The sequence below is a fragment of the Loxodonta africana genome, chromosome 14, assembly GCF_030014295.1.
Source record: "Loxodonta africana isolate mLoxAfr1 chromosome 14, mLoxAfr1.hap2, whole genome shotgun sequence".
NCBI lineage: Eukaryota > Metazoa > Chordata > Mammalia > Proboscidea > Elephantidae > Loxodonta > Loxodonta africana.
In genome coordinates, this window is record NC_087355.1 from 31,102,187 (window position 1) to 31,130,078 (window position 27,892).

Here is a 27,892-nt window from a genome sequence, read left to right on the forward strand (position 1 = left end):
TTTTTCGTTGTAGTTGATATTGATCAAGTTTCCTCCTCTTTCTCTGCTTTATTTGTTGGTGGGAGGAGGTGGCTTCCATTTTAAGCTATGGTCTAATTAAAACAGCCTTAGATCACAGAAAGGTCCAATAGAGAACTCAGTACTTAAACATTTATTAGAGATAATTCAGCCATCACTATGGCCTGTTCCTAAAATAACAATCACTTTTACAATCGTGAAGAGATGTTTGTGCTAAGATTAGTAGATACCCAGTGCTGTAGATAGTAAGTGGTATTTCCCCTAGGTTTCAGAAAAAAAGATTTTTCTCAACTATTCAATAAGATTATTTAACAAGTTTTTGGTAAATCTGTTGTGAAATATTTTTCACATTATAAGCTTTATAAAATCATGAACAATCATTTTTAAAGGAGACCTTCAAATAAGTGTAAATAGGATGCCACTGCTTTCTGTTCCATTATTTTTGCCTTCACTTTTACATTTTGCAATGAAAGTCAATGTGTTTTCAGTGAGTGAAAATATTTCACTAAAAGCATAAAACCATTGGATTAGTAAACCTTCATCTCAAGTACAATTAAAAAAGAAAAAAAAAGTTGGATTAACCCTGAATTTGTTTTTAAACTGTACATTCATTATTGCTCGTTGAATTTTGTGAAGCGTATCAAATAATCAGACAAAGCCCTCCTTCAAAAATCACAGTCTAGAAGCATCTCTGAATTCTCAGGGCACAAGCCAAGCTGAACTCATTTACTTGTCAAACAACTTCTAAAAATAAATGTAGCAACTCCCGCAATCCATGTTGACAACAGGGAGTGTGTAAAGTGTCTGAACCAACATTGCTAGTTTCACTCATGCTGATGCAGGCTGAAGAGATTGTAGGCACACTGTCACCCACTGGGAGTACATCATGGGGCTCAGTGTCTGACCCTGTTTATGAAAAATGATGCTATAAAGCTCCTTCAAAGACTTGTCATAGGAGATGCATCAATTGGCCCCAACCCACCTGGAACAAAGGAGAATGAAGACCACCAAAGAAACGAGGAAAATACAAGCCCAAGAGATAGAAAGGGCCACATAAACCAGAGACTACATCAGCCTGAGACCAGAAGAACTAGATAGTGCCCAGCTTACCACCAATGACTGTCCCGGCAAGGAACACAACAGAGAGTCCCTGATGGAGTAGGAGAAAAGTGGGGTGCAGAACTCAAATTCTAGTAAAAAAACAAGACTTAATAGTCTGACTGAGACTGGAGGAACTCCAGAAGACATGGCCCCCAGACCCTCTGTTAACCCAGAACTGAAACCATTCCTTAAGCCACCTCTTCAGACAAAAAACAGACTGGAGTATAAGACACAAAATGATACTTGTGAAGAGTGTGCTCCTTAGTTCAAATAGATACATGAGATTAAATGGGCAGCTCCTGTATGGAGGTGGTTATGAGAAGGCAGAAAGGATCAAGGAGCTGGCTGAATAGACACGGGAAATCTGGGGTGAAAAGGAGGAGTGTGCTGTCACGTTATAGGGAGAACAACTAGGATCACATAACAATGCGTGTATAAATTTTTATATGAGAAACTAACTTGAGCTGTAAACTTTCACTTAAAACACCAAAAAAAGAAAAAAAAAAAAAGATTTGTCATAGGTAAAGCAGGTAACTTGGAGTTGACTGCTCCCTTTAAGAACTGGTCAGAGAACTCAGATTTCCTAAACATTCCTGTTATTCTGCTGTACTATTTTCTCCCCTTGAAGCCTAAAGATTGAGTAGGACTTTCCCAGGGATTAGAGGTACTGGGACCAGTGCCACATTAATTCATGCATTAGTCAAATAACCATTGACTGTTAGAGTGAATACCGTGAACCAGCCTCCGTTCTGTACCTTGATATGAAAAGATGTGAAATGGTAGGGGGAATGCAGAATTAAAGCAACAACCTGGTAACAGAGATTGGAATTCAGAAAAGTTGCTCAACACATTTGCCACCCTTATTTAGGTTGTGAAGACTCTTATATCCAAGACTAAAAGTGCTAGACATTATCCTGTAAACAGTGGGGAGTCAAAAGAGGCTTCTCATCAATGAGGTAACAGTACTTATTCTTTGTTTTAAAAAGAAAACTTTGGTAGCAGTATGCAAGATGGACTAGAGGCAGAAAAAAAGATAGAAAGAAGGTAAACTATTGAGAAACTCCTCCAATTAGCTAGGATAGAGACGATAATGAACCTACGCTAAGGCAGTGTCCTAGAAATGCAGGAGGGATGCAGAGGTATTTACCAAATAGTACAGCAAGAAAGTGAAGGAAAAGGGGGAGTTATGCATGAGGTGGAAGAGCAGTGAGTAGATGTAAGATAGTAAGTTTAGTTTTGCACTTATTAGATTTGTGGTACCCATAAAATTTTTTGGAACATAGCATATCTGATAGGTAGTTTACAATGATGCACATATTTATTTTGACATATACATAAATTTACACATGTGATTAGAGTGATAATATATAGATATAAATCCTTCAAAAGAAATACACCAAATGTTAACTGCAATAAGTTCTGTACAGAACTATTTTCTTCTTCATACTATATATTGAAGAAAATCTAGAAAACAATGACTATATATTACTTTAAACATTTTAATACACATACCCGTTGCCATGGAGTCAATTCCAACTCATAGTGACCCTACAGGACAAAGTAGAACTGCCTCATAGGGTTTCTAAGGAGTGCCGGTAGGCTCGAACTGCTGACCTTTTGGTTAGCATCCAAGCACTTAACCACTGCACTACCAGGGCTCTGTAATACATATAAGCGCTTGTATATTAGAATTATCATTTATTTGAGAATATTTAATTGACAGCTTGGAATCAGAGGCTATTAGTACTAAAAGAAACATAAGACATCAACTAGCCCAACTGCCTCTATTAATGAATGAGTATCACATTTCCTGTTCAAAACTGTACGGTATACTGAACCAAAACACAAAAACCAAACCCACTGCTGTTGATTGATTCCATCTCATAGTGGCACAACCTGACAGCGTAGAACTGCCCTATAGGGTTTCCAAGGAATGGATGGTGGATTCAAACCGCTGACCTTTTGGTTAGCATCCAAGCTCTTAACCACTATGCCACCAGTAATTCTTAAATACAAGTTCCTTCAGAAGAGGGGAAATACAAACATTATAAAAAGCTTAAAAGGAAAAAAAAAATAATAATACAGCAGAATAACAGAAATACTTAGAAAACCTGAGTTCACTAACCTACTAGGCCATTAAATAGCTAAAAAATCTTGAATAAATTATATAACCTCTCTGGATCTCAGTTTTCTCATTTGTAAAATAAAAGGGTTGCACCACCTATAAATTTTCTTCCAACTTTTAAATAGTAGGAATTCTTAAATACTCCAAAATACAAAGAGGATTTATAAAGTAATAATAAAAATGGAAGATACCATCCTACCCAGCTTCTTCTTTTAATGCAAACAATAAAAAAATAATGCAATGATATGTGTACTTTACTTCATAGTGGTTAACCCATTGCTATCAAGTTGATTCCAACTCATAGTGACCCTACAGGACTGAGCAGAACTGCCTCATAGGGTTTCCAAGGAGCAGCTGGTGGATTCAAACTGTTGACCTTTTGGTTAGCAGCTGAGCTCTTAACCACTGTGCCACCAGGGCTCCACTCATAGTGGCTAGCAAGAAAAAAATTCGATATGCTTATTTTCTGACAAGTAATTTTAAAATGACTGTGCTGTGATAGCTTTCATTTCCTCAACACTAGCCAATAAATGTTATGCTTATAACAATGTTACTTTATTTAAAGTAAATGGTTAGTGGTTCAACCCTTTAAGATGGCAGAGTCAATACTTAAATTTATCTCTCTCCTGACATTTCATTAAATGATGGTAAAAAAATGAATGAAAAAATTATAACCCCTTAACAGGGAAGAAAGCAGGGTAGAGACCAAAAGCATACAAGAGATAACAACAACTTCCCAGTGGACAGAAAGCATGTAAAAGAGTGGTAATTAATGACTCAGAGTGAAGAAAACTACAGCTGAAAATATATGCAGAATGAATGAGGCTACGAAAAAAGCCAATCTATCTTGATGAATCCCATAAAGGTGTGGGACTTTGTCATGGCACAAATAATGAAGGGGCAGAACGAGAAGAGAGGTTGAAAACAAGTGGAATAATTAAAAGAACATAGACAGCACAGTCAATCTTCTGCCAAGCACACAATATCTCACAGTAAGGTATTTATCACCCTAGCAAAAATAAATAAATGTAATACTAAAAATTTTCTCTTCTTTAAAAAAAATTGAATAAATTGTATAGTGGAGAACTAAGTTTTGAGGTGGTTTGTTGTGCAGCAAGAGATAAATAGTAAAGAAAATAGTCAAAATGACAGCTGCACAACCAGCATACGAGCAGTTAATAAGGACGGGAGTAGGGGTCCTAACGGAAGGTCTCTTGAAAAAAAGTGGACCTGATGATGAGCTTGAAACACAACCAAAGATTTGATCAAAGCAAACAGTGTAAGGAAAGAATAAAGACAATTACAAACTCTAGGGCAAACAAATAACTATACAAGAAAAAAATACATAAGCACTATATACAATCACTTAGATACGCAATGAACTTTTAATGCAACATAATGCAGTGTTCAACGTTTAGAAAAAAAGGCTAAATTGTTGCACAAAATGTAGAGGATTACACCCTTAATGACAAAAATGTACAATCACAAATGACTAGAGACGGAATGTGGAAAGAGTGAAAAACTGAAGGAGTGGATCTCATGTTCAAATATTTGTCTATAAGTATTCACGTAAGTATATTTTTTAAGTGGAGAGTCAGATACAATCTATAATCGATGGAACAAGAACTATAGCTATAAGGATATGACTTAGAGTTACAAGACAACAAATGGAGGAATTTAAAATACTGATATAAAAAGACTGAGAGAAGAAGAGGCAGAAGTTTTATGCACATGTGCCAAATCCTAGCCTATCACAGCAAAAAGTTGATAAACGATATCTTAAACGGATAACTCAAGACACAGGTGTACAACTGAAATACTGATTGAAAAAGGTTGATACGGTATCCGAGATTTGCTTCAGAATAACTGGGGGAGGATGAGTATGCACGGAAAATGAGAGTGTGAACGAAACAAGCCAGGAGTTAATAATAGGTGAAGCTAAATGAGGAGTTTCAGAAGTTCCTTATACTATTTTGTCTAATTTTGTACGTGTTTAAGATTTTCCAGAATAATTTAGTAGAGACTGAATAAATAAAATAAGTCTAGTGGAATTTTTTTTTTTTAGTGGAATGTTGATAACTGTTGGAGCTGAGTGATGAGTACATAGGGGTTAATTTCACTACTCTCACTACTGTGTATATCTGATAACTGCCATATTAAAAAGTTAAAAAAAAAAAAAAGGAAATAGCAGTATTAGCCTATTATTTAGAAATAAAATAACTATTAGAAAAAAAAGTCTGAGTTGAAAATGGTTCCCTAGCAGCCCTAATACATGGCATAAACAGTATACAAAATATTACTAAAAATGCACAAACATCAGAAAAGAAACCAGATAACTGGGGGCTCCCAAAAATAAACATGTATGCTCATCAAAAGACTTCACCAAAAGAGTAAAAAGAGAACCTACAGTCTGGGAAAAAGTTTTTGGCTACGATATATCCACTCAGGGTCTAATCCCTAAAATCTACAAGATACTGCAAAACCTCAACAACAAAAAGACAAATAACTCAAAAAATGGGTAAAGATATGAACAGACACTCCACCAAAGAAGACATTCAGGCAACTAATGGACACATGAGGAAATGCTCACAATGATTAGTCATTATAAAAATGCAAATCAAAACTACAATGAGATACCATCTCACCCCAACAAGGCTAACATTAATCCAAAACACACAAAATAATGAATGCTGGAGAGGTTGTGGAGAGACTGGAACACTTATACATTGCTGGTGGGAATGTAATATGGTACAAACACTTTGGAAATCGATTTGGCTTTTCCTTAAAAAGCTAGAAATAGAAGCACCATATGATCCAGCAATCCCACTCCTTGGAATATATCCTAGAGAAATAAGAGCTGTCACAGCAATAGATATGTGTACACCCATGTTCACTGCAGCCCTGTTCACAATACCAAAAAGATAGAAACAACTTAGGTGCCCATCAACAGAGGAATGGATAAACAAATTATGGTACATACACACAATGGAATACTACACAACGATAAAGAACAATGATGAATCTGCAAAACATCTCACGGCATGGATTAATCTGGAAGGCATTATGCTGAGTGAAAATTAGTCACCAAAGGACAAATATTGTATGAGACCACTACTATAAAAACTCAAGGTTTAAACACAGAAGAAAACATTCTTTGATGGTTACAAGGGTGGGGAGGGAAGGCGAGGGGAACTCACTAACCAGATGTTGTTGTTGTTGTTGTTGTTAGATGCTGTCGAGTCGGTTCCGACTCACAGCACCCTATGCACAATAGAACGAAACACTGCCTGGTCCTGAGCCATCCTGAAAATCGTTGTTGTGCTTCAGCTCGTTGTTGCAGCCACCGTGTCAATCCACCTCATTGTGGGTCTTCCTCTTTTCCGCTGACCCTGTACTCTGCCAAGCACGATGTCCTTCTCCAGGGACTCATCCCTCCTGACAACATGTCCAAAGTATGTAAGATGCAGTCTCGCCATCCTTGCCTCTAAAGAGCATTCTGGTTGTACTTCTCCTAAGACAGATTTGCTTGTTCTTTTGGCAGTCCATGGTATATTCAATATTCTTCACCAACACCACAATTCAAAGGCATGAATTCTTCTTCGGTCCTCCTCATTCATTGTCCAGCTTTCACATGCATATGATGTGATTGAAAATACCATGACTTGGGTCAGGTGCACCTTAGTTTTCAAGGTGACATCTTTGCTCTTCAACACTTTAAAGAGGTCCTTTGCAGCAGATTTACCCAATGCAACGCGTCTTTCGATTTCTTGACTGCTGCTTCCATGGCTGTTGATTGTGGATCCCAGTAAAATGAAATCCTTGACAACTTTAATCTTTTCTCCATTTATCATGAAGTTGCTCATTGGTCCAGTTGTGAGGATTTTGTTTTCTCTATGTTGAGGTGCAATCCATACTGAAGGCTGTGGTCTTTGACCTTTATCAGTAAGTGCTTCAAGTCCTCTTCACTTTCAACAAGCAAGGTTGTGTCATCTGCATAACACAGGTTGTTAATGAGTATTCCTCCAATCCTGATGCCCCATTCTTCTTCATATAGTCTAGCTTCTTGGCTTATTTGCTCAGCATACAGATTGAATAGGTATGGTGAAAGAATACAAACCTGGCGCACACCTTTCCTGACTTTAAACCAATCGGTATCCCCTTGTTCTATCCGAACAGCTGCCTCTTGATCTTTGTAAAGGTTCCTCGTCAGCACAATTAAGTGTTCTGGAATTCCCATTCTTTGCAAGGGGTGGTGATTCCTACCAAATTCCCATTCAACTTACCTAATTAGCCTGTGCAGGAAACAGATGGATTTTAGAGAAAAATGAGTGACTGTATTAAACTTAGTCAAGTGATCACTCCAATTGCAGCTGCTGTTCCAGATGTGGATTCATAGCTGAAGAATATCAAATATCTCCCAGCCCCTGGTATGTAATTACTGCTCTAGCAAATGCTTTCTTTTCCTAGATTTGTTAGTAAAGACAACATACCTTCATTGTCCTGCCAAAGGATTACATCAGTTCTCCAGCTCTATGTCATAATCTAGTCTACAGGGACTTTGGGTGCCACTCCATTCCATTGGACATCATGCTGGTGCATTACTCATGCTGATTGGACCAGGGGACAGGATGTAGCAACTACGCTAGATACATGGTAAGACGTATGCACCCCAGAGGGTGGGGAATAAATCCCATAAAAACACAGGGGCCTTGGAGAAATTTTTAGCCGTCCAGTGGTCTGATACATATTGAGGTACCTCTTCTTACCAGTAAAAAAGAAGTACAATGCCTCCTGGGCCTCTTTAAACTTTGGAGACAACAAATACCTCATTTGGACATGCTTCTCTGATCCTTTTACCAAGTAAACCAAAAGCTGGCAGTTTTGAGTGGAGCCCAGAACAAGATAAGGGTCTGTAAAGGGTTCACTCTGCCGGGCAACCTATTTTGCTATTCGGACTTTACAACCAGCAGGTATGATGGTGCTTGGAAATGGCTGTAGCAGAATAAAGAAGTAGAATGGAGACTCTGTGACAGACTTCCACAGGTAAAGCATAGTACAGATCCTATCTGGAGCAAAGTTACGCCATCCTCTGAAGAAACCACTCTCCTTTTGAGAAACAGCCTCTGACTTGCTGCTGTGACTAAATACACTGAACCTTGGACCACAGACCCATTGTGAACTGAACGTTGTCTGACCCGCCAGGCACAAAGTTGGATGTGCGCAGCAGCATTCCACGATCGAATGGAAGTGTTACAAAGGCTATCTGGCTCAAAGAGGTATTGAAGATACAAATGGCCCAAATGCCCATGACTAATACTCCTGCTACACTGCCTTCTCCTTCTCAATCTGCACCAACAGCTTCAGGAGGAGTTCACTTTGATCAGGTGACTAAGGGAAAAGGAAAAAAAAATCACTCTGGCCTTGGTTTATAGATGGTTCTGCAAAATATGGTGAAACTACCTGAAAATTAATAGCTGCAATACCACAGACTCAACTTGGAATGGTCCGGAAGCACAGTGATAAATATCCTTCCCAGTGGGCAGATGTTTAAGCAGTGCACCTGAATGTTCATTTTGCCTGGAAAGAGAAGTGGCCCAAGGTATGGATCTATATTGACTTACAGGAAGTGGCTAATGATTTTGCTGGTTGATCAGTGGCTTACACAGAACATGAGTAGAAAACAGGTGACAAGAATGCTGGGAGAAAAAGATTGTGGACAGACCTCTCTAAAGGGCAGAGTGAGAAGCTAAATGAGTTGCATGTGAATGACCTCAGCAGAAAAGAATCTTAATAACCAGGTGGACAACATAACCAGCCCTGTGAATGTCAGTCAGTCTCTTTCCTCAGCCACTCCTGCCCTTATATTGTTGCTGTTGTTGTTAGGTGCCATCAAGTCGATTCCAACTCATAGCAACCCTATAGGTTCAAGAACAAAGTGGCCACAGTAGCAAGGATGTGTTTCTTTCTTAGTGGTAGGAGGTTTCTCAACATGCCCCAGATCACTGGATTCCCAGAAATTTCACCAAGGTGGCATTTCTGTGGGATGGAGGTTATACATGGACTCAGGAACACTCACTTCTACTCACCAAGGCTAATCTGACTACCAAACCCAAAACCTAACCCATTGCCATCAAGTCGATTCCAACTCGTAGCAAACCTACAGGACAGAGTAGAACTGCCCCATAGGGTTTCCAAGGAGCGCCTGGTGGATTCGAACTGCTGACCTTTTGGTCAGCTGCCATAGCACTTAACCACTACACCACCAGGGTTTCTTTCCTCACCTGGCAACAGCCACTGCTAAATGACAAACAGCAGAAACCAACACTAAGCTTCCATTCTCTGATACGATCAGCCAGCCACCTGGTGGCAGGTTGATTACATTGGACCACTTTTACATGGGGGAAAAAAAAAACAACCAAACCAAACCCATTGCCATTGAGTCCATTCCAACTCAGCAACCCTACAGGACAGAGTAGAACTGCTTCATAGGGTTTCCAAGGAGCAGCTGGTAGACTTGAACTGCCGACCTTTTGGTTAGCAGCCAAGCTCTTAAGCACTGCACCACCAGGGCTCCTTTATATGGAAAGGACAGAGACGTATCATCACTGGAACAGTTACTTTCTTCACATGGATTTACTTTCCCTGCCCACGACACTTCTACCAAAACCACCATCTGTGGACTAACAGAGTTCTTTATTCACTGTCATGGTATTCCACATAGCAGTGCTTCTAACCAAGGAACTCATTTTACAGGAAATGATGAAGGGTAATGGGCTCATGTTTACAGAAGTCACTGGTCTTAACCAGTGCTGAGCCTTACAGTGAAAGGAACCCTTATTTTATCAAACCTTCTATTTTGAGGTAATTATAGAATCACTTGCAGTTGTTAAGAAATAATACAGAGAGGTCCCATGTGCCCTTTACTCAGGTTTCCTCAATGAAAACATCTTATAAGACTATAGTATAATATTACAACCAAGAAATCAACACAGATACAAGCCACCAATCTTATTTAGATTCTCCAGTTTCAATGTACTCATTTGTGTATTTCATTCTATGTAGTTAATCACACGTGTAGGTTTGTATGTCCATCACTACAGTCAAGATACAGAACAATTCCATCACTACAAGGATCCCTGGTTGCCCTTTATATCTCCCCACCACTCTTCTATCCCTCCATTCCTAATTACTGCCAAGCACTAATTTGTTCTCCATCTCTACAATTTTGTTATTTCAAGAATGCCACATAAATGGAATCACATTGTATGTAACCTTTGGGGATTGGATTTTTTCATTCTGCATAACTCCTTTGAGATTCATCCGCTTTATTTCATGTATCAATTATTCATTCCTTTCACTGCTGAGTAGCATTCCATGCTATGGATATACCACAGTTTGTTTAACCATACACCAGTTGAAGAACATCTGGGCTGTTTCCAGTTTTCGGCTATATGAAGAAGTCATGAAATCTAGTTAACAATAATGTCTCAGCATTGGTTCATTAACTGTGATAAACGTACCATACTTAAAATTTAAGATGCTAATAATAGGGGGAAACTGGGTAAAGGGGTGTCTTGGTCATCTAGTGCTGCTGTAACAGATATACCACAAGTGGGTGGCTTTACAAAGAGAAGTTTATTCTCTCACAGTCCAGTAGGCTACAAGTCCAAATTCAGGGAGCCAGCTCCAGGGGAAGACTTTCTCTCTCTGTCAGCTCTGGAGGAAGGTCCTTACGATCCATCAGTCTCCCCTTAGTCTGGGGGCATCTCAGAGCTGGAATCTTATGTCCAAAGGACGTGTTCTGCTCCCAGTACTGCTTTCTTGGTGGTATGAGGTCCCCAAGTCTCTTTACTCACTTCTCTCTTTTATATCTCAAAAGAGAATGGCTTAAGACACTATCTAATCTTGTACATCTGATCCATATAACTGCCACTAATCTATCTCATTACATCATAGTGATAGAATTTACAACACATAGGAAAATAACATCAGATGACAAAATGGTAGACAATCATACAATACTGGGAATCATGACCTAGCCAAGTTGACATATATTTTGGGGGGACACAATTCAATCCATGACAAGGGGTATATAGCAACTTTCTGTACTATATTCTCAATTTTTCTGTAAATCTAAAATTGCTGTAAAAGATAAAACCCAAAAACCAAACCCACTGCCGTTGAGTCGATTTCAACTCATAGGGACCCTACAGGACACAGCAGAACTGCCCCATAGTGTTTCCAAGGAGTGGCTGGTGGATTTGAACTGCTGACCTTTTGGTTAGCAGCTGAGCTCTTAACTACTTTGCCACCAGGGCACCTCTAAAGATAAAGTCTATTTAAAAATATGCTGATGCACGTAAAACAATAAAAAAGAGAAAACAGAAGACAGAACACACCTTAGTGACCCTACAGGACAGCAGAATGCCCCGAGGGTTTCCAAAGCTGTGAATCTTTACAGAAGCACACTGCCACAGCTTCCTTCTGAGGAGCAGTGGGTTCAAACCACCTATCTTTCAGTTAGCAGCACAGCGCTTTAAGCACTGCATCACCAGGGCTCCTAATGATCTCATGAGCTAAACAATTGCCAATTTAGAAAGATCAATAGTGACCAAGCAAATAATAATGTGAATTCTAAACATGTGTTTCTTGTATATCTGATTTACTCTTCAAATAAAAGTTTTAAAAATATCACCTGCCATTACATATTAGTCCTCAATAGAAAAAGCCACTTGAAGTTTTATTACATATTTTGTATCAAGGGAAAAAAAAAAAAGCAGTTTCAAGGCTGCAGAACCTTGTTGTGTGTTGTCAGTCAATTTTGACTTACAGAGAACCCACGTGAGAGAACAGAACTGCCCATAGGTTTTTCTGAGCTATAATGGCTTTATGGGAGCAGATCACCAGGCCTTTCTCCTGCGGAGCTGTAGCCAACCTTTCAGTTAGCAACCAAGCGTGTAACTGTTGAACTACCAAGGCTCCTTGGGAGAACCTTCATGGTCCTTAAAAAGGGAGGCAAAATGTAGCCTGAATCAAAACTTTTTATTAATTTTATCCTAAAATCCCTACCAACCAGGCTCCTTTCAAGTGTAGTTTCTTTTGTTATTTAATGCCAACAGATAAAAACGAATTTGAAGACCTAATCGTTTTACAAAAATTATCATAATCAAAAGAGAGAATTTTAATATAACCTTTAAAAGTAAATAAACAAACGAAAAACCCAAACATACTGAAAGAAGGGAGAGGCATTTCTGAGCAAAAAATGAGAGTTGAGAGAGATGTACAAGCAGGGAAAGCTTGGGAAGTCATGAAAGAGTATGATGTGTACGAGCAGAGTACATGACTACCCATAAAACAAAATACGTCCAGAACGGACACTTCTTTTAGGAAGAGTATAATCCTGCTTACAAGCATATGTACGTATTGAGAAAAACCTACTTTCCCCCAGAGAATTATGTATACTTCAATTCACTCTTTCATTGTTTTTATATTAACTGATCATTTCCTCTAAATATCCTTTGAGAATGTTAAGAGTCTACTGTTTGACTAAACAACATTTAAGATTTTTATTATTTACTCAGAGATAACTCTCCTAGAATTCTATAATGCAAAGAACATCTGGCACCATAGCTAAAACTTGAAACAGTTTTCAATGTTTCTTTAATATAGTTTTTAAAACATTAGCGTAATGCTTAAGTCGCCGATATAAAACTGATACAAAAACAAACGGTTAAATAAAACAAAATTTTGCTACTATAAGAATTTAGTGGACTTAAACCATATACTACAAATAAAATAATTTTTCCCCTTATACTGAGACAAATACTTTAAATAACCTACATTTTTTATTTTCCAGTATTCCGAAAAGTCTAAATATCTGATTTAAATATTGTGTTTTCTGCGATAGTATTTTGGGAAAAAAAAAAAACCACATTTCTCAAATATTTGCATGAAATCTTATCTACACTACATTGTTTAAAAAAAGGTTAAACTATAAACTGTCTTATATCAGAATTCTACATAAATAAGCCCAAATAGTAAAATGTTATTCTCCATCTTAAAACAATAAAATGTTCTACTGTTTAGCTTCAAAAACCCTCTGCAAATCATTTTTTCTGCGCTGAAGGTGATATGCCACCCTCTACTGTTAATAAAGAGTAATATTCATAAATCAGAAAAACCCAATCTTTGCTCAACTATCGCCACCTTGTGGCTATGAGCTGGGATGCTCCACTACATATGGCACAGTTCCAAGTCAGCTGCTTCTACAAATCTCTACTGTCTAAGTGACAGACAAGGGTTTGAAGTTTTAAAATATTTTAAAAAACAAAAACAGACAAACAAACTGAGGGAGAAGGTATCTGACTCTGTGTGTGTGTGTGTGTGTGTGTGTGTGTGTTTAGCAAACATTTACCAGTTCCTCTACACATAAGTATGTTTTATGTTGGTTGCAAAAATGAATAGGATTCTGTCTCAACCCTCAAAGAAAACCACACAAAAAACTAGCAGAAGAATTGCATGCAAACCAAAGGAAAAAAGAAGTGGAAAACAGAGCTTAGGATATTCAGCTTGGAACCTACCAACCCCCAAACAGAACAACAATGTCACAGGTCATTTAAACCTGAGTTCCTTTTAAAGTAATGCCTGAAATTTTAGGATAACAGATTTGAGATGAACTACCCTTACTTAAGTTCCTGCCTGAAGGGAACATGTTCTTTTTAAGGGCAATTTGATTGGCTTTTAATGAGTATCACTTATTTCTGAGGTGCACTATAGATACAGAAGCTGCACTTTAAGGAATATCAGAATTAAATCAGCTGGGTACCACTTGAGCTGTCATCATTATATATACATATCTTTAAATCCAATAATAGGCCACCTGAGACGTTCTCATTAACATTTCATTTCATTAACATTCAAGCATCAAACTCTAAATTTAATCTCAATTCAAATCAACAAATATGTATTCAATCCCTACTTCTGTGCAAGGCAATAAGCAGAGGACGGAAGGGTGAATAAAAAAATGACCCCTGATCTCCAGGAATTACAATCTAAAAAACAGGATAAAACAAGTTCACGAAGGACTTTAAAACAATTTTAAGAGCTGCAAGGTAGTATAAAACAAAGCCTCAGCACATTTGAAAGGAGCTTTCATCTGATTGGTGAGATCACAAAGGCCTAATAGGAGTTGACTTTTACAATAGAATTTGCAAGCAGGAAAACTAATTTCAAGGGAATGTGCAAAGGTAAAGGAATAATGATTTGTTTAGGAAACGGCAAACTGTTTACTTTCAAAAAAAATTTTTTTTTAAGCAAAAACCATTTTACAAATGAAATCTTGTATAAACCAAAAGGAAAACAAACCTATTCCCATAGAGTCAATTTGGACTCATCGCGCCCCTATGGGACAGAGCAGAATTGCTCCATGAGGTTTCCAAGGAGTGGCTCAGTGCTAACCTTTTGGTTAGCAGCTGAGCTCTTAACCACTGTGCCACCAGGCTCCAGATCTTGCACGGAACTCCAATGTATGTCACATAAAGGTAGTACTTCATTAGTACAAATCTTTTTTTTTTTTTTTTTTAGTTTAAATTAATAGCATTTACTTATTATGAAGTCAGTAAATGTGAACATGCAGTTTTTTTGATCCAATCAAATTCTGAAATCAGGGGTGAGGAATAACTCCAGTTTGTATTTTGTTTTGGTTGCCCAATATCAAGAAAATCCATATTCAATGCCCCATGCTGACAAGGGTGTGAGGAAACAGGCATGCCAAGTGTGGTGCAAGCAGGCTCTATCTACCAAAACTCAAATTGTGTGGACACTCTGACTCAGTATATATCCCACAAATAAGCTCTCATGAGCATGCAGAGACATGTAAATGTTCACTCCAGCATTCTCTGTATTGGGGGAAAAACCTAGAACTAATCTAAATGCTCATTTATGAGGGCCTGAGTACATAAATTATGCTACACCCACACTATGGTATACCAAGCAAATATTTTGAAGAAAATATATTGATACATAATGATGTGAAAATATTCAAAGTTTTACTTAATTGAATACAGCAACTTTCAGTAGCTATAGACAGATAGCTGCCACTGATCCGACTCCAACTCATGGCAACCTTATGTACAATGGAACACAACACTGCTGGGTCCTGCATCTCCCTCACGCTTTCCTGCCTCCTACTTTACCAAACATGATGTCCTCCACCAGCCATTTATCCCACCTGATGATGTAACCAAAGCAAGTGAATTGGACAACATTCTGTTGTAATCCATAAGGTTTACACTGGCTAATATTTGGAAGTAGATTGCCAGGTCTTTCTTCCTAGTCTGTCCTAGTTTAGTGAAACCTGTCTACAATGAGTGACCCTGCTGGTATTCGAAACACTGGTGGCATAGCTTCCATCATCACAATAACACACAAGTCACCACTGCAGGGCAAACTTACAGACGGGAGTGGAACTAACGTCTACGATACTATGCCACTTGCCGTCATGTCATTTCCAACTCATGGTCACCCCATGTGCGTTCAAGTAGAACTGTGCTTCATAAGGTTTCCAAAGGCTGATTTTTTGGAAGTAGATCACCAGGCTTTTCTTCCAAGGCACTTCTCAGTAGCCGTGAATTGCCAACCTTTTTGTTAGCAACTGAGCAAGTTAACTGTTTGCACCACCCAGAGACAAATGAGTGTTTATTGTTAGGCACTTAGGCTAAGTGCTTAAAATAATGAATTCATTTAATCTCATAATAGTCACATGACACAGGGTTTACCTTTATAAAAACCAAAAAGGAGATAAACGTTATTAAGTAATTTTCAAGGAAACACAGTTATTAAATGATAGAAGAACCAGGATTTAAATTAAGACTATCTGAATCCAGAACTTACACTCCCAAACAGTAATACACCTCAAAAAAGTATTTATAGTATGATCCAATTTGTGTCTTTAAGCACCTATATCAATGCTTAGTTTATTTATACGTACATATAAAATCTCTGGAGATTACATGCAGATTTAAAAAACAAACAAAAACACTTGCCAGCCTTGGGAAACTGAGGAAAAGGGAAAGAGGGCTTTTACATTTCACATAACCTTCAGTGCTATTTAAATTTCCTTTTTAAAGTAAGCAAATACTACTTTTATAATTTGTAAACATTTAATTTTTTTTTTTCCAAAAATCCTGGTCACACAATAAGTAGTTATACATTTTGTAATCTCAGGATCCTATTCAAATAAATAAACTAGAATCTTTAAAGACAAAAGTGAAATTTTTTTATTCAAGTTGAATCACTATGAATACCTAACAACTGCTCTGATTCCTCTTCATACATGTGTCAGAAAAGCCCCCAAAATGCCTAATAAACACTAAAAATAAACCTAATGTGGTATTTTCAGGTTTCTAACTCCCACAATTATTTTTGCTCAATCATTATTTTGGACAGGCACATTTCACTGATATGCTCAAGCCTGTATTATTCTCACTTGTACAATTACTTGTGACCAGTCACACACAGATCTCAAGTCAAAGATTGTTGTTGTCGTTAGGTGCCATCAAGTCAGTTCTGACTTACAGCAACCCCATGTACAACAGAAAGAAACACTGCCCGGCCCTGTACCATCCTCACAATCATTGCTATGTTTGAGCCCACTGGTGCAGCCACTGTGTCAATCTATCTCGTTGAGGGTCTTCCTCCTTTTCAATGATCTGCTGCCTTACCAAGCATGATGTCCTTCAGGAACTGATCCCTCCTGATAACATGTCCAAAGTATGTGAGATGTAGTCTTGCCATCCTTGCTTCTAAGAAACATTCTGGCTGTATTTCTTCCAAGACAGACTTATTTGTTTTTCTGGCAATCCACGGTATATTCAATATTCTTTTCCAACACCATAGTTCAAAGGCATCAATTCTTCATCAGTCTTCCTTACTCATTATCCAGCTTTTGTACGCATATGAGGTGACTGAAAATGCCATGGCCTGGGTCAGGCACACCTTAGTCATCAAAGTGACGTCTTTACTTTTTAACACTTTAAAGAGGACTTTTGCAGCAGATCTGCCCAATGCAAAATGTCATTGATTTCTTGACTGCTGCTTCCATGGGTGCTGATTGTGGATCCAAGGAAAATGAAACCCTTGACAACTTCAATCTTTTCTCCATTTATCATATGTTGCTTATTGGTCCAGTTGTAAGGATTTTTGTTTTCTTTATGTTAAGGTGTAATCCATACTGATGGCTGTAGACTTTGATCTTCATCAGTAAGTGTTTAAAGACCTCTTCGTTTTCAGCAAGCACGGTTGCATCATCTGCATATCACACCAAGTATAACTAAAGTTCAGATATGTACTATACGTACTATTCATTCATTCACCCATCTAGCAAACATTTATTGAATGCCCATTATGGGTTAAGCACTGCACTAAATGCTGGGGATATAACTAAGAACAAGACAGATAAAGTCTCTGCCCTCCTGAAACTTACCTTCTGGTGGGGAAAAAGTCAGGAAAAACTCCATTCTGAAGCGTGCACACGTTACTCTGGCACTACAAGTTAACACAAGGGTGATTACAAATGTCCTTAAATTTGGTATTAAGCAGAATAGCATGTGCTCGATTTTTTAAACCAAAGTTTATTTGTTATTAATTAAGGAGCCCTGGTGGCGCAGTGGTTAAAACACCCAGCTGCTAACCAAGAAGTTGGCGGTTCGGACCCACCATTCACTTCATGGGAGAAAGATGTGGCAGTCTGCTTCTGTTAAGACTGCTGCCTTGGAAACCCTATGGGGCAGTTCTACTCTGTCCTATACGGTTGCTATGAGTTGGAATTGACTTGAAGGCACTGAGTTTGGGTTTTTCGGTTTATTATTAATTATTTAAGAAAACAGTGAAATTTCATTCAAAGAATTATGCAATATTGGAAGCACCTCTATAAAACTATTGTCCAGAAGGCTGGAGGACAAATGGTTGGGGCCACATAAAAGCTGAAATGTACTATGTTCAAGCCTACTATGCACTTCAAATTTACTTCGTATAAGCTCCCTAAAAACCGCAGTTAGAATATTATCTCCACTTTGAGGTAAGAAAACAAACTCAGATAAGCTACTGTAATTTGCCCAAAGTCATTTAGCTATGTAGATGGCAGAATCCCTATGTGACACCCAACAGCCTGAAACTGAACCTAAACTCTTAACTTCTGCACTAGACTATGTCCCAAATGGCAGCAGGACTCTAGTACCATAGTGGAGAGGAAGTGTATCTGAATTTGTAGGCAGTGTCAATGAAGGTTTACGAGGTTCTCGAGAAAAGCAAAAGATTGTCTCATTAAGTCTGTTTACAGAGCCCAACTTTAGGAAGATAACACTGTCCACAGAACGTAGAATGACCTGGACCAGGGAACAAGCGCAAAGAGTGGGAATTTCAGAACACTTAACGGTGCTCATGAAGAACCTGTACATGGATCAAGAGCAGTCGTTTGAACAGATGGAGGGGATACTGCATGGTTTAAAGTTAGGAAGAGTGTGCGTCACAGCTACATCCTTTCACCATACTTATTCAGTCTGTATGCTGAACAAATAATCCAAGAAGCTGGACTATATGAAGAAGAATTCGGCATCAGGATTGGAAAAAGATTCATTAACAATCTGCCTTATGCAGAAGACACAACACTGCTTGCTGAAAGTGAAGAAGACTTGAAGCACCTACTGATGAAGATCAAAGACCACAGCCTTCAGTATGGACGGCACCTCAACATAAAGAAAACAAAAATCCTCACAACTGGACCAATGAGCAACATCATGATAAAGAGAAAAGACTGAAGTTGTCAAGGATTTCATTTTCCTTGGATCCACAATCAACACCCCTGGAAGCAGCAGTCAAGAAATCAAATGACATATTGCATTGGGCGAATCTGCTGCAAAAAACCTCTTTAAAGTGTTCAAAAGCAAAGACGTCACCTTGAAGACTAAGGTGCACCTGATATAAGCCACAATGTTTTCAATCACCTCGTATGCATAAAAAGCTGAACGATGAATAAGGAAGACCAAAGAACTGATGCCTTTGAATTATGGTGTTAGAGTGGGATATTGAATGTACCACAGACTGCCAAAAGAACAACAAATCTGTCTTGGAAGAAGTACAGCCAGAATGCTCCTTAGAAGCAAGGATGGCGAGGCTACATCTCAATAATTTAGACATGTTATCAGGAGGGATCAGTCCTGAAGAAGGACATCATGCTTAGTAAGGTAGAGGGGCAGCGAAAAAGAGGGAGACCTTCCACCGGGTGGAATGACACAGTGGCGGCAACAATGGGCTCAAGCGTAACAATGACTGTGAGTATGGCGCAGGACTGGGCAGTGTTTCGTTCTGTTGTACATAGGGTTGCTGTGAGGTGGAACCAACGCAACGGCACCTAGTAACAACAACAAAAACCAGTCCATGTGACTTGGCAGTGCTCTAAAGGTAAGAAATCATAGAACTGCGTCTACAACCCAGCCTCCTGAAGCTCCTCCTCCCCAGGGAATTTCCTTTCCATTAAATCAAGATGATGAAGAATTGTGAACATGAAATAAGTGAACCACACAGCAAAACCAAACATATTTAACCTCCATCTAGTGTAGGAATATTTTCTAAATTGTGTTAGGTGGAGAACAACTGCCCAGGGAGACCAGGCTCAGTCTGAGCTGGACTGAGCAAACCTAACAGATATGCTGGGACTGCCAGCTTCCTCCTGGAAAGACTGAGCAGCCCCATTAGGACTGCCTCAGGAGAGGGAAGCGCAGAAAAGAAAAATCCTGGTCACTTCCAGATGCCTCAATTGTTTCTTTCACTCAGCATTTATCTACTGCTTACCATACAAACAAAGCTACCAGTATGAGACACATTTTAGTCCCAAATACTAACTATACATGTAATGCTATATTTTGATTCTTGCCACAATTGATTCAGCAATTTGGAATTATTTTCTGGGGATTTCTAAAGGTGCTTGGATGTAGTGTATAAAGGCAGGGGGGAGGTCATCAGGGGATGTTGGGAGATGAGAACTAGGAATTCCTCTTCTTTCCTGTATAAATATAGAGCACTGAATTGTGCTTATGTTTCTTACATTATCTCACTCAGTCCTCAAACTGCTCCACCAAAGGGTGACAGTCTTACGCCACAAGATGTCTAAGTTTACACAGCTGGTTAGAGGCAAGGCGCATCCAGTTCTCCCTATTTCCCTTAGGTGGCTTCAGGTCGGTCACAGCTATCCTGTTAGGATTTTATGACTTCGCCAGGTTTGGAGGGCAGAATGATGCTCTCCCCCCTCCACCAAATGTCATCGTAATCCCTGGAACATGTGAATATATTACCTCCCATGGCAAATGGTGGAGTCTGTGGTGGCATAAATCGTTAAGTGCTCAACTACAAGCCGAAAGGTTTGCAGTTCGAGTCTACCCAGAGGCACCTTGGGAGACAGGCCTGGTGATGTGCTCCTAAAAGGACATAGGCTTGGAAACCCTACAGAACAGTTCTACTCTGCACACATGGGGTCTCCATGAGTTGGAATTGACTCGACAGCAACTAACAACAACAACATGGTAAAGGGAAATAAAGTTGTAAATAGAATTAAGGTTGCTAATCAGATGACCTTAAAATAGGGAGCGTATCCTGGATTATTCAGGTGGGCCCAATATAATTTTTAAAAGTAGAGGAAAAGGAGCCCTGATGGTGCAACAGGGAAACACTAGGTTGCTAACAGAAAGGTTGGCCATTAGAACCCACCAGTGGCACTTGGGAGGATGGACCCGACGATTTGCACTCATAGTGATTAAAAAACAAAACCAAAAACCAAACCCAGTGCCGTTGAGTTGATCCTGACTCATAGCGACCCTACAGGACAGAGTAGAACTGGCTCATAGAGTTTCCAAGGAGCGCCTGGAGGATTCAAACTAGCCGGCCTTTTGGTTAGCAGCCGTAGCACTTAACCACTACGCCACCAGGGGATTACAGCCTAGGAAATACTATGATTACTTAGTGTGTTCCAGGCAGTTTTCTAAAATGATCCTATAACCCAGGACTCTGCAAGTCTGTGATCTGTTTGGTACCAGTCCCCAAGAAGAAAAGAACAGAAATTGAGAGAGTTTATAAACATTTATATCATACGGCCACATATCCAATTTCATATCTGCTACCTCCAAAAATAAAAAATTCAGCCTTGTACACCTCCTCACTTATCACCTGTCTCATTATCCGACACCTCACATTTATAACAATAGTGAAAAAACTACTATCCAACTATTTCGTGTATTAACAAATTACATTTGCCAGTAAGGAACACTGAGGTGAGGGGCATGAGTAGCTCTGGCTATGATGGTTAAAGTTATGTGTCAGCTTGGTTAGGCCATGATTCTCAGTGGTTTGGCAATTATGATGTAATCTGGCAGTTATGTGATGACATAATTTGGTAGCTTTATACTGATGTAGTCATCTTCCGTTTTATGATCTGATGTGGTCATCCTCCATTTTTGCGTAACACCTATTCTGCATAACAACCTGGTCTTCTTTGGACCCTAACCATGTTGATAAGTGAGGAGAGTGTGCATATTTTCCATTTCATCTATCTGATAATTTTATTGTATTTACAAAAATACTGGCCAACATTATAAAAATTAAATTTATACATATGTACACATATACGCATAAATGTATGGGTTGAATTGTGTCCCACCAAAATATATGTCTTAAATCCTAACCTGTGGTTTTAATCTCATTTGGAAATGGGTTTATTATGTGAATTAGACAGCATTAGTGTAGGGTGTATCTTGAATTCATCTCTCTTGAGATATAAAAAAGATTAAACAGGCAAGCTAGGAAGCAGAGATGGGATAAGACAGAAGCCTAGACACATGGAGATCTCCAAGGAACCAGGAAGCAGAAGCTGAAGACACAAGGACCTTCCTTTAGACCTGACAGAGAAACCCTTCAGAAGTCTGAAGTACTCTGAATTCGGACTTCTAGCCAATGGCCCCATAGGGTTTCCAAGGCTGTGAGTCTTTACAGAAGCAGATTATAACATCTTTCTTCCCCTGGGTGGTTGAAAGGTTCAAACCGTTCACCTTTCCATTAGCAGCCAGCACTTAATCATTGCGTCAGCAGGGCTCCCTAAGACTATGTATATATGCTTATGGAGCTGATTCCGATTCACAGTGACCCTACAAGAGAGAGTAGAACTGCCCCACAGGCTTTTCAAGGAGCAGCTGGTGGATTCAAACTGCCAACATTTTGGCTAACAGCTGAGCTTTTAACTATATAAACATATGTACATATATAAAGGGCATTCACAGAAAAAGGAAGTGAAGCGCCGACAGGTCGTATCAATTGCTCAAGTTCACGAAGACAGTAATTCCCATTCATGCATTCACTTAATTAACAAAAATTTATGGAGCGGCTACTATGCTAGACACCAAGCCCCACAATGGGTACAGCTACAGTGTAAATCAAGACGGAGCAAGATCGTAACTTTTCCCGGTTTGAGTCCAATTCGCGGATGCCTCCGCGTCCCCGGTGTCGCCCCAGACTACTGAACTCGACAGCGGCCTCTGCTGGTTTCCCTTCCGCTACCAGCGCTCTCATCAGAAAACCGCACCCAAAGGAATACGGACCTTGCGGGTGCCGTACAAAAGTACAGCCAAAGAAGGAAAAACACCAACCACGAGCTCTACACAAATAACCGGCGGCTGGGCGGCTCCCCACCTAGACTCTGGGACTCACCCCGGTCCCGACCCCCTACTCCCAGATGTGGCCCCCGTCTCCAGCCCCGGATCCCGGCCCAGCTATGCGGGGCCCCGCCCCCGAATCGCCCCAACCACATCCCTATGCCAGGCCCCGCCCGCCGCGTCGCCGGCGTGGGTCACGCGCGCGTTTCTCACCCGTCCGAGTCCCGCCTTCTGGCGCAGCTCCGAGTGCCGCTCCATCGCGGTCGCAAAGGCGCCTGGGCGAGTTCGAGGCTCCGTGGTATCTGAACTCTCGCTCCTGGAGCCACTCTGAGTGCCTGTGCCTCGAAAGGGCCGGGACAAGACAAACACGCACAGGAAACGGCTCTTGGCAGCCACGGCGCGGGTGCAACACAGCGCCGCCATGATTACTTCACAACCTGTGACCTTTGACTTCGCCGTCACAAGCGCGCAGGTCACGGGGCGGAGCGACGAGGGGCCCTCCCACTTGCCGCAGACCGCGGATGGCAGTTGGGCGTGGCCTACTTGGTAGTTGGGAGAAGTGTGGGGCGGGAGACTTAAACAAAAATTGACGGACTGTCATTGGTCGCGAGAGGTCCCATACTGGCAGCCGTCCACTGGGTTTGCGTGTGAAGCGTGTTTGGCTCGCAGAGATTTTACCTTCCTGGGCATGATTTCTATCCCGCTGTAAATGCCAGTAATGAGAGTTTGGCCTGGACTGGATTCCACCGCCCCTCCGCCCCGCCCCCAAGATGTCAGGGCGGCTCTCTGTCCTTGATTACCCTATTTAGAATCAGAACCTCGAACACACTATCTTGTTCCTGACTTTCTCTACCTTTTAGTACTTTCTAATAGGCAATATAGGACCGCCAGTGGTGCAGTGGTGAAAGCGCTTGACTGCTAACTGCTTGAAACCAGCGGCTTGGCGGGGGAGCGGGGGTCGAACTGGGCGGGAGGAGGAGGGTTATGGCAGTTTGCTCCTTTAAAGGTTACCAGCCTTGGAAACTCTGTGGTGTCGCTATGATTCCAGATTGGCTTGATGACAGTGGATTCGATGGTGGGTTTTTTTTGTTTGTTTTTAAATATGTAATATGGGGGCAGCGGTGGAATTACTATTTTTCAATGCAGGAGACCCAGGTTCGATTTCCAGCCAGTGCACCTCAAACACCGTCAGTGGAGTGTTGGGTGTTGCTCTGATGCTGAACAGGTTAAGACTAAGACTAGGAAGAAAAGCCTGGCATTCTACTTCCAACAGTCAGCCAACGAAAATCCTATCAATCAAAATGATCTGATCTCCAAATGATCATGGGAAGGCACAGGACTGGGCAGTATTTTGTTCCTTTGGGCATGGGGTCTCCATGAGTCAGGATCCAACTCTTTGGCAGTTGATGACAATATACGATATAGTTTACTTGAAATAATTTTGTTTAATGTGTTCGCTCCCAACCATTGTAAACTCCATGAGCGCCTGGCTGTTGGATCTCTGGTGCCTGGCACATCATATTGTAGGGTTCAAATATTTGTGAAAGTCTGGATCCAAATTTGTCCTTTGCCTCTTCTGCCTTAGGTCCTCCCACCAAAAGTCTTTTTTTTTTTTTTATGTTTTTCTCACCATTAGATAGCTACCATCTTTTTCTAGGGAATTAATAAATCTCAGAGCATGCCTAAGTATGAACCGTCAGAGGCCCCCACCTTCCATCTTGATTCTTCTCCCTTGTTCCCCCAGTGTCCTTTCCCAGCAATTGCTCACCCTCTTCAACACCGTAACACCATCCTTAGTAAAATGCTTTCACAGTAAGCTGTGCACCCATCTTTTACTCAGACCTGTCAGCAGTTTTACATTAATCCTCTCTCAGTTTGGGGGAGGTGGCTTGTAGCTTTCTGGTTCATTTGCAAGTACTCTAAGGAATTTTGTTTATGACCACAGTCTCTTTTAATGCCTTTGACTGTGGATTTTAAATCTTGTTGATGCTTTCATATTACTGGCGCAGTTAGACTATACTACAACACTGACCTTGGAATGGTGCATAATTATATCACATAAGGTTTATCTTTACGAGCCAACTGTATGGTAACCTTTAAAAATCAGTAGGAGGCTTTAAGTCCTAAAAAAAAAAAAACTACCCCAAGTGAATTCTCCCTCTTAAGCACTTAACTGTTTATGTCCCCTATTAATGAAGTCTTGCTGTGGTGTAAAGCCTGAAATTAAGATTCAATATTAAGTGCTACTTTGACATCTGGTAAAATCGACAGGGCATCAAATGGCCTAACCACAGTTATCCTTCCCCTCTAGTCTCTCAAGAATAAGGCCACCTGGCCAAACAGTCCCCTTATTATGGGTACCAAATATGGGCCTACTTATCCTGGAATAGCAGCCTTCAGTTCCCTGCCAGCCCATAAAATTGTTCAAACAAGCCAAGCACATCCTCCCACTAGAACCAGGGCTCACCCCATCCTCTTGTTACTACAAAGCTTGCATCCCATAGCCACTGCTGGATCATTCTGTTCCAAAGTGCAATCCCTACGTGGCCCTGCATGGCATGTAGGGACCTTCCCTTGGCTGTGAGTATATGTGACCAATGAACCGTCTCATCTGTCTAGTGTTGGGTGTCATGTGCTCGGCTATCCCCATAGCCCTGGGGAAGGAATCCCTTTCTCACCAAGTGGGTGAAGAGGAGGCGAAAAAAAAAAAAAAAAAACTTTAGGTATAGCAACCTCATGTAACAGAGTAAAGCTGCCCCATAGGGTTTTCTTGGCTGTAACCTTTATGGAAGCAGATCTCCAGGTCCTTTCTCCTGCAGAGCCAACCAGTGGGTTCAAACTGCCAACCTTTCGGGTAGCAGCCCAGAGCTTAACCACTGCACCACCAGAGCTCCTTATCCTGACCTTGAGGCAAGCCAATTTAATGTTTCGGATTTCATTTCGTCACTTCCTGATAAAACCAAGCTATTGTCCCCCCTGCTAAATTTAAGGAAGTGCTTTGTAAACAAGCACACCTGTATCTACAAAACAAATGGGGTTACTCTAAATTTAGTAGCTCTAAAATTCAGTAGATGTATTATATTCAGGGCATGCTTCACTCAGATGGTAAATTCCTTGAGGTCTATGGCAACAGGCATTTTTGGACAAACCCTGTAGTTAATGTGTTTGTTGCTGGGCTGTGTGCACTCACAGGATGAGAAGGGTACATCTTCTTTAAGCTTTGTATTTTGCTTGAATATCTGAGGTTGTTAAGCACTAATAAACATATTAAAGACTAATGTTTCTTAAGAGAATGCAAACTCCTGAATACAAAACATAGAAGGTTTGTAATGGCTGGCTTCAGGTAATGCCTGAGTCCTCTGCCTTTGGCATCATGTGGTTTTAGGATTTCCTATTCTCAGATTAGGCTGTAGGGAAACCTGTTGCCTTCAAGTAGATTGACTCATAGTGATCCTATAGGGCAGGGTAGAACCGCCCCATAGAGTTTCCAAGCAGCTGCTGATGGATTTGAACAGCCAACCTTTTGATTAAGCAGCCATAGCTCTTTACCACTGTAAAGAGCACCACCAGAGACTGTAGAGGACTGAGGAAACCAGCAAGGGGATTCCCTTGTCCTAAGCCCTGGTCTACACAAATGCCAACAGTAATGTCTGCTGTGATAGCCATGTTTAAATATTGTCATGGCACCTTAGGGATTCGGGTTCTGGTCTACTCCTTGAACTGCACCTTCCTTCTTACTTTATTAAAAATAAAGCTTTTTTTTTTTTTTCTCTATAGCTTGAAAGTTGTTACTATGCTTTGCAAGATGATATTAATAATGGTGGGTGGTTACGGAAATGATTGAAAATAGTTCAAGTCCTGGCTTCATCTCTACAGGCTGCAGCCTCATCTGTAAAATGGGGATACCACCACATCCCTAAGGAAAGAATTAAAGCGGATGAGTGTGAAATGTCAGGCACCTGCCAAAAGCTCAGTTGGTAGTGGCTAGGTGAAGCTGACCAGGAGGTAGGTAGGAATTCATGGGGAAAAAAGGAAATTCATGTATGAAAACTTGGAAGAAAGGATAGGGCTAGGGAGATACTAGGATCACTGTAAAGACAGTGATTTCAGCCTTAGAAATGGATAAGGCCAGTAAAGAGGTTATGTGGAAGAACATTTTAGGAGTTGGACAAAAAAAATACTAATAGTCAAACTAGAAAATAAGTATTAATCCTAGAAACCAAAGGGAAAACTTTAAAATGTGTTGAAATGGATAGTGTTAAAGTGAAAGACCATACCCACTTAGAAATACTGAATCAACACAATTCAGTTGGCTTTTACTATGTGATAGGAAAACCAACAAATTATAATAACCACACTATCAACCAACCTCACTAAGTAGCATCAAGATTATATACAAGAGTTGACAAGAACTTTAGAAATCCTGGCAGGTGGCAGCCACATGCAGGCCTTGCCCTCTGGGGGCTTGCAAACCAAGAATGACCTCTGTATAATGAAAAGCCTTTTGGTCCATTTTGTTTTCAAAGGAATTATAAATTTATATTCAGGGAAAACTATATGGAAAAGGTTGAATCTAAGGTTTCTGGATTTGCCTAGAAGTGATAATGTTTTATAATAACTGTGACCCAACATGGTCTCTACAATTAATCCAGTTAGATTTGGGCAGGCAATAAAAATAAGGAGTACTGAATGGGGAAATGTCTCTTCAGCATGTCCAGAAGTCGTCAGGGTTTGAAGAGTTACAAAGAAACACGTGTGATCCTGACATATTGCCCATGGCATCTGGTCTGGCACTTATGCAGCAGTCACTTAATAAATGTCTTTTGATTGCCAGCATGTAGTTTTTTCAGCTTTGCTTGATGCATTGATTCAGTATAGCTGCTCCTGGTCCTCTCCATATCTAGGATATGAAAGGATTGGTGTGAAGTTAATGATGTGCTTACTTACCCTTTTC

General features: G+C 40.2%; 1 protein-coding gene across 3 annotated transcripts in view; it reads right to left on the reverse strand.

Annotated features, from left to right (window-relative positions):
- TPD52 (tumor protein D52) overlaps positions 1–27,892 on the reverse strand; it is a 242,260-nt gene that overhangs the window by 100,015 nt on the left and 114,353 nt on the right. The window contains exon 1 of one of the 3 annotated variants that reach the window (XM_064267864.1): positions 23,152–23,390. In XM_064267864.1, the coding sequence (XP_064123934.1) occupies positions 23,152–23,361 (210 nt within the window). In that variant the 5' untranslated portion in view covers positions 23,362–23,390. Of the gene's footprint in view, positions 1–23,151; positions 27,839–27,892 lie in introns of those variants that run through there. The other 2 variants (XM_010588367.3, XM_064267863.1) reach the window with 2 other exon arrangements.